Source organism: Erythranthe guttata, chromosome 13 (assembly GCF_056151865.1).
Source record: "Erythranthe guttata isolate IM_541 chromosome 13, IM_541, whole genome shotgun sequence".
NCBI lineage: Eukaryota > Viridiplantae > Streptophyta > Magnoliopsida > Lamiales > Phrymaceae > Erythranthe > Erythranthe guttata.
Window position 1 is genome coordinate 3,808,508 of NC_142545.1, and position 8,146 is coordinate 3,816,653.

At 30.4% G+C, this 8,146-nt stretch overlaps 1 protein-coding gene across 2 annotated transcripts; it reads right to left on the reverse strand.

Annotated features, from left to right (window-relative positions):
- Positions 1-3,856: 3,856 nt before the first annotated feature.
- Positions 3,857-7,689, reverse strand: LOC105967397 (putative transcription factor GLK1). 2 transcript variants are annotated; one of them, XM_088811556.1, is made up of 8 exons: positions 7,200-7,689; positions 6,955-7,051; positions 5,599-5,925; positions 5,298-5,438; positions 4,874-5,194; positions 4,750-4,797; positions 4,544-4,645; positions 3,857-4,292 (listed from the first exon to the last, which is right to left on the reverse strand). In XM_088811556.1, exons 3-8 carry the CDS (start codon positions 5,908-5,910, stop codon positions 4,140-4,142), a joined length of 1,077 nt encoding a protein of 358 aa, XP_088667682.1. In that variant the 5' UTR covers positions 5,911-5,925; positions 6,955-7,051; positions 7,200-7,689; the 3' UTR covers positions 3,857-4,139. The 2 variants fall into 2 exon arrangements, with proteins under 2 accessions (XP_088667682.1, XP_012847450.1); XM_012991996.2 differs by having other exon boundaries at positions 5,599-5,922; positions 7,200-7,589.
- Positions 7,690-8,146: the final 457 nt, after the last annotated feature.

Sequence of the window (8,146 nt, forward strand, 5' to 3'; positions counted from 1 at the left end):
GAAAAAACGAAAGAACTTGTGAACAATGTAATGTTATGATGCGTAAAAAATAAATAAAATGTCATATTTATAATGTTTGGGATGTGATGTAAGAGGATTTTTTTAGGTATATTTAAATTAGGAAAATGAATTATTATTATTATTGATATGATTATAATCTTGTAATTAATGAGCCGGATTTTTTTCTTATATTATTGATTTATTAAAAAATAATATGTGAATTATACGTTATTTTGTAGTGACAATTTGAAGGTAAATCGTGTAATTAAATATGGAATTAAGACTTACTACATTAGTATTTATTCTGTAAGTTGCTAGATTAGATTTATTTTGCTTTAAACGAATCTAATCAGAGCATGTTAATAAAATTAAAATCGGCTAATCTAGAACCTCTTGCGAATTTTCATTGAATCCTAGGCTTCACACCCCAACAATACTAATACTAATACTAAGACTAATACTAATACTAATACTAATACTAATTCTAATACTAAGACTAATACGAATACCAATACCAAATGCTAATGCTAATGCTAATGCTAATGCTAATGCAAATGCTAATGCAAATGTTAATCCAAATACTAATACTAATACTAATACTAATACTAATACTAATACTAATACTAATACTAATACTAATACTAATACTAATACTAATACTAATACTAATACTAATACTAATACTAATACTAATACTAATACTAATACTAATGCTAATGCTAATACTCATACTCATACTCATACTCTTACTAATACTCATACTGATACTCATACTAATACTCATACTAATACTCATACTAATATTGATACTCATACTCATACTCATACTCATACTCATACTAATACTCATACTAATACTAATACTAATACTAATACTAATACTAATACTAATACTAATACTAATACTAATACTAATACTAATACTAATATCAATACCAATAATTATACTAATACTAATACTAATATTAATACTAATATTAATACTTATACTAATACTAATACTAATACTAAAATATAGAAAAAAATGCATTTGATTACTCTGATATAAGTAATCAAATGCATTTCTTTATATATAATAAATACATAATAAAAAGAGTAATCAAATGCGTTCTATATACTCATATATATAAATAAACTTTCAAGTTTTTTTTTCTTAAATCAAATTCTTCACTTTGTTTTCTTGTATATAACTTTTGTAGAGTCACTCCAAGGCAGTTGAGATGTTCTACCACGGGAGAAAAAAATAACACTAAATCTAAAACAAATGTATTAAAAAAAAGTTCAATACACTTGGTATAGACAAATATATGAACACATATTTAAAATGATAATAATTTAATTGTTACATCTGCTCCTCGAATAAAATCATTCTAGCAGAATGATGCACTTTTATGCAACCGACGGAAGAAAGATGATTGTACTTTAGTTTTTGTCCATGTAAATAAAAATAAACAAAAAATAGAAAAATATATCCATGAGTTAAATGAGTGATGTGAGATATATACAAACATAAATTATTTTTTAATAATTAATTAACTATATTAAAAACAATAAAATCAACATAATTATGGAAAAAAAAAATCAAACGAACACATAATAGTATACAATCTATGTAAATACGAATAAATAATAAATATGAATATTATATACTAAAGAATTTCAAAATATACAACAAAATTACGTGAATCAAATAAACTAAATCCGATGTTACACAAACAATTTACAAAAAGAAATTTACGAATTAACAAAAAAGGAGAGAGAGAGAGAGAGAGAGAGAGAGAGAGATGTATGATATTGAAATTGTGTAGGTGATGAATGAGATAGAATGGGTGGACTTAGTGATATTTATACTTATTTCTTGATACATATAAAAGTAAATAATATATTAATAAAAAACAAATATTAATTGTAAAAATAAGTTATGCAATTAACTAAATATTCAGATTTAATTAGGTGAAGAAATCTTTTAATTATTCATATAATTAATTACACGAATTTCATGAATAATGAGATGTAATCTTTCAAAAATATGTTGGCACATTTAACGGATTTTTTTTTAATTTAAATAAAAATGATTTGTTAAATACATAGCTTACCAAATATTGCATAACAAAAAATCGGATTTTTAAATGTAAGCAAAAAAATCAGATTAAATTTAGAAACTCAATCATAAAATTAAATGCATATTCAAATTTTAGATAATGTTCCAAATATATGAAATATACACACATTTATTAATTTTAATTTAAAAAAAAAAAAAAATTCATAATATATTAAAATTAATATATTAAATTTAAATTCGAATTTGTAAACACCTAAGTCTATAAATATACTATATTTCCAAGGATAAATGCAAATTAATATGATATAAAAATTTATGGAATGATTGAATTTTAATTAGTTTTTAAAATATGATTGATATAATATATATTAATCAATGATATATGCTATATTTAATCATTTTCATATATCTTGATAATTTTTTTATTGATAGATTCATTTGAATTATTAATCGTTTGTAAAAATATTATTTTTATATTAAATATAGCATATTAAAAATGTATTATTTGAAATACGGTATAATAGAAGTTATATATACAAAAAATATTGTATATTTATTAAATAGTACAATTAAAAAAAATTATAATTATTTTTAATGGAATGGATATTCGAATATTCCAAAATATTGAAAATTCAAAAAAAAAAATAAACAATTGTATTCCTTTAATTTAATATTTTACTATTAAAAAAATGTTTTTTTTTGAAAATTATTTGAATATTCGTAAAAAGATTGAGTATCGTGAATTTTTTCAATAAATGTATTTTGAAATACTGAAATATAAATAAGATTTTTTTATTTCGAATTTATAAAATATTTACTTTGGAAATAATATATATACATGTGGTAATTGTTTCAATGAGTGTATAAATGTTAAATAGGAAATAACTTAAATACATACCAAAATAAAATTGACAACTCACCAATTGAAGAATCCACATCATCGATTGACTCCAACTAAGCAATTTTGATAAATGACATCATCATTTGCCACATGTCAATCATTGAGGGTATAGATCCTCTTTTTATATTATATATAGATTGTGCTAAAGATTAATATAACAATATTAATGTGTTAAACTGTAGTACAATTAATATTACTTTGTTTAACAGTAATATAGTTAATATTACTGTCAACCACAACAATATTATTGTTTAAACGGCGGCAAAAAATGTTCAAGAAAAAAATTCAGAAAAAAAAAGAAAATCGAAAAAGAAAATTCAGAAAAAGTCAACGCCGGAGACCGGCGGAAAAATCAGGAAGGAAAAGAAAAAGTCAATGCCGGAGAACGGCGGCGGACGAAATTGTACTCAAAATTGTGTTTTGGGTCAAAATTAAATAATTTGTGAAATTTGGGTCAAATTCAGATTAAATTAAATTAAATTAAATGATGAAATTGGAGCATATTAAAATGTGAGGGGTTATTTTAGTCTTTTACAAACCTGTGGGCAATGTATAAATTTTTTTGTAAAAGAACTTTTTTGTGGATCCCTTTATAAATAAGTACCCATTGATGGATTTATTTGTAAAGTGCCATTACCATGAATTAAAATAACTATTATTGAAATAACTATTGCATAATATTATCATTGATTATTAGGTATTAAAATTATAATTATTTTTAAATTCTCAAATATGAAACTAGAAGTTAACACACACTTCATAGTTCATACATAGTGCACTGTTAGTTGGCTCAATGAATTTCTAATTACAAATTCTAAATCATCGACTCAAATCCTTCCATCCAAACGCAACCTAAATACTCTTACGATCTACACTCTTGGAGCCAGCTAAGAGATACCGAAAAAGGAACCGAAAACAATTTACAAAACTGGATATTAAAATATACACATAAATAGAGGGGTTACGTTGTCGTGATTTGAATCCTCTATTGCATCTTGTATTTCGTTTATCTAATACACAGCATATGTGTATTATTCATTTCATTGCTACACATTCGGCGTACATCAGTGAAATAAAACACGACACCCGACACCAAATGCAATAAAACGATCAATGTTGCTATTATTGGCATAAAAAAAAGAAGCAGCAAAAAACGAGAGCACCTAACACGGCTACTTAAGCACAGGAAGGGGGTATTTTCGATACACCTTGATGTTGCAGTTCCATCATCACACTATCAATAGACGGGGGTTTCAATCCAAGTGGCAGCGGCAGCCATGGCTTTGATAATACATCTCCGATCACTGCGTCTATGCTCTCCTTAGATTGCTACAAACAAAATACGAACACGAAGTAAGAAAAAATACAGTAATGTTTAAATGTGTGTGCAAACTTATTTCAAATGTAGTCGATTTTGGGTTTATGGAACAACATATTCGTTCTTATTACTAGTAACATAAGGAAAAAAATATAAATTTGTAGGGAGAGAGACAATAAACTAATTCAATCGAAGTCTATCTTTTCCAATTAGTTCTTTACTAACCGAAAATGAAATAAAGGAACAACGAAAGAAATCTAACCTGGTGAGAGTCAAATGGCAACTGCGGCACTGTTTGCTCCGTGGGCGCGATTGGGACGCCAATGCTGGGTGCTACGCTGTGCGTGTACGTAGGTGGAAACCTCTGCACGATTGTAATTAGTCAATTAAGTGAAACTTTTTGTAAAAATTATTTGAATTCAGACAGGAATAAAAATCAATGTAAAAGGAGCAGGGTTTAGTAATTACCGCGGGAGGGAAATGCTGCGGAAAGCAAGGCATTCCTGGTACTGGAACCTACGTAAAGGCGGTGTGACGTTAGAGAAACGAGAGAGTGAGTGAATTTGGTAAATACGTTTGCTAATACAATTACTTCTTGTAGGTGGGGGTGGTAGTAGCAAAAAGAAGGGTCCACGTGATGAGGTGGGGCCCACGAAGGAGGAGATGGTAAAGAAGCCGTATGAGTAGGCCACATGTACACCAACGATTGGTCTGTAGATGGATGACCCCATACATGCAAGGGTCTAAAACTAGGCGCTGATGTCACTGGAGGGAATCTTGTGGTCGGTACTACCCAAGAATTGACATTACTCTTTTCAGTTTTGCCGGTGGTTCCATATATATGCCGCTTCCGGCTATAGGTTGCTGCCTCCGCTTCTCGAGCTAGCATATGTTTCCGATGGGATCGATATTTCTGCATATTAAGAGGAAAAAAGAACCCTCCACTTGTCTCAATTTATTTATCCATGCACAAATTAATAATTGAATAAAGAAAAAAGCACAAGGTGTGTACATACTTGAAGATGGCTAGCAATATTATGACGAGTAAGACAATCGATTCCCATTAACTCGAGAATCTTGGAAGGCACAGCCTTGTCCACGCCAAGTTGTTCCACTGCTTGAACAAACTGCTTGTGCAGCTCCGGTGTCCAATCCACCTATGAAGAAAAATTAAGATAATAATCCAGAAAACGATAGAGAAATAAAAAAAAAGTATTTGTACCGAGTTTGTATGTACGAGTTTTTCTAATGCGGATAAAGTGCCTTTAATACATTAGCAATTAACCCATTACAATTATGGATTGCACTTGTGCTTACCTTCCCTTTCCTCTTGCCGGAAGGACTGTTTAAATGAAGTGAGGATCTTCTTGCTTTATCAGCTTTACTAAAGGATGGATTGACCACTGTACCCTCCGCTTTACTTACAGTTTCGTCTCCCTGAATTAAGCTTGTTCCTGAACCAAGGTTTGAGGCAGATGCTAAGGCAGAATCTGAGGGACTTTTTTCTTCTTTGATACAATTATTTTCTTCGTGTACTTTGTCCAATTGTACTGATGTAGTAGAACTGGCAATCATCTCCTTTTCTTCACAAGAACTAGTTGAGAATTCAGCGCTAATTTTCGGGTCCATCTCCAAATCCAGCTACTTGTTCCCATTGTTGGTCGCCACAAAAGGTCGGAAAACAATATTATCAAGGAAATTTCAATCGGATATGACAAGGATGAAATCATTTGTTCCATGAATTCCATAAACAGTGAGACACAAGCATTCTAGAATATGCAATGTTGAGAAAATGCAGACACGCTCTCTATAAGTCATGGATTGTATACGGATTTGTGCAAGTATAATACTTTCTAAACCAACGAAAATAGAAAATCATCTTATTGCAATTCTTCGTGATAATTTTTTTTTTACTGAAATACGAAATCTGAAATGTGATTTTTGTTTTCTTCTTTCTTATGACTTATGTTTTTCCGGTGTGACAGGAGTCGTGAAGAAGTTTGATCTCCAGATTTGTTTTTCACTTTGATTCCTACTTAGCTTTTCTCTAGTAAGTAGTAAATACTCGCAACATGCACAAGGTGAGTAGACGGCCCATTTTTGCTCGAAAGTTCAAATTTGCAAGAGAGAGGCAGAAAGTAAAAGGGATGAATTTATTCATCTATAATAGTAGCTAAGCAGTCCCGACGAATACAACCAAAAATGCATTTGTTTAACGAAGTTGGAAAAAATTCAACTGTCACAAACTTATAATGAGTCGTATAGCGAAACTATTGCCATTAAATCACCATTTTTTTTTTCCTTACGATACTCCACACCTCTGTGTTCACAATATATTACCGATCTGGCAAAACAAGGCTTTTCCAAATTTTATGCTAAAGTAACGAGACGCACGTCCACTTATCTAATTCACATGACCAAACAACACACACAGATGTCTGACTACTTCAATCTACCATAAAAAACCAAAGTCGATCAACAGAACGAAACAATAAAATTAAACATTTTATTTAATTTTTCCAGGTACAATAAACTTTTAAAAAATCCCACTGGTAAAATAATTAGCCATAGATAAGCATATTACCACACCTTACAAAATTACTAAAACAAAACAGATCGAGCATCCTTCAGATCAATGTCAAAAACATAAATTAAAATTAAGAAACTACACACCTCATGCTCTCCGGCGCAACTTCCGGCAGTCGACGAATCAGAGTCCGGTACCCAAAGCGAACTCCTAATGCAGCAGCTTCAACGCTGACTCCTCCATCTCCACAAAAAAAAAAAATTTAAAAAAATTTACCAACAGTTAAAACATACTCAATCACCATAATTCAACTCCAAAATTACAGGCATCAAACATCCGAACAGATTTTTTTGCAACGAAATTGAAAAAAACCGCCGGAAGTACAACTCACGAGTTCTTCAGTCACCGTTGCCGGATGGCGGTGGCGGTGGCATTAGGGGGTGCGGCGGCGACGGCGACGGCGGCGGCACAAATAACGAGGAGTACTGGACGGAGACTATCCGGATCGGCGAAATCGGCGAGTTGTGGTTATTTAGGAGAGAGAGATTGAGAGAAAAACCCTAGGTTTGATCCATGGATGATGAGAGAGTTTGTTGTTGTATGAGAGCTAACAGTCATTTAAGAGTGTGACTGTGTGTGCGCTTTCAGAAAAAAGCTTGTGATCATACTGACGTTACTTCGTTGGTTGGCTTTATTGCCATACTATTCACTCACACACACAGCACACAATTAATTTAACCCCAATTTCACTTTTTTTTTCTCTTTCTTCTTTTCGGCCTATAAAAAGGGGTTAAATAGTAGAGTCCCTTGTTTGGGGTTTAATGTATGTATGGTGAAAGTGCCCAATTTCATTTGCTCTATTACAACACGGTTTGTTTGATGCTACATTCGGTGAAATACATCGAGTGATTATTAACCGTTGATCTGCACACAGTCACACACATCCATGTGTATGTGTGTTTATTGAGAAGTTATTTCACCACACCAAAGATTAATAGTTTACCCGATGTATTTCACCAAGTTTAGCATCTCAAAGACCAATAGTACAACACGACCCATTATTATTATTATTATTATTATTATTATTATTATTATTATTTCTCTATGTGCGATGCACAGTTAGTATTCCATAAATGAGGAAAATAATAATTTAAACAGAATAAGTATGTTTGAAGAAAATGTTATGGGAAAAATAAAAAAGAAAATTATTTCGAAGATACCATTTTTACCCGGGAAAAAAAGGGAAAATCCTTCCATTAAGATAAGAAAGGAAAAATCAATTAATTGAAAATTGGTAGTGAAAAAGAAAGAAAAATAATAAAAATATTTGAGATGATA

Excerpts from the sequence above, each read along its gene's own strand:
- LOC105967397 (XM_088811556.1), bottom strand. The coding sequence starts at position 5,910 with ATGGACCCGAAAATTAGCGCTGAATTCTCAACTAGTTCTTGTGAAGAA. Across the intron at positions 5,195-5,297 it reads ATATTGCTAGCCATCTTCAA|AAATATCGATCCCATCGGAA; the intron begins GTATGTACACAC and ends CTTAATATGCAG. Across the intron at positions 4,798-4,873 it reads ACCACCCCCACCTACAAGAA|GTTCCAGTACCAGGAATGCC; the intron begins GTAATTGTATTA and ends GCCTTTACGTAG.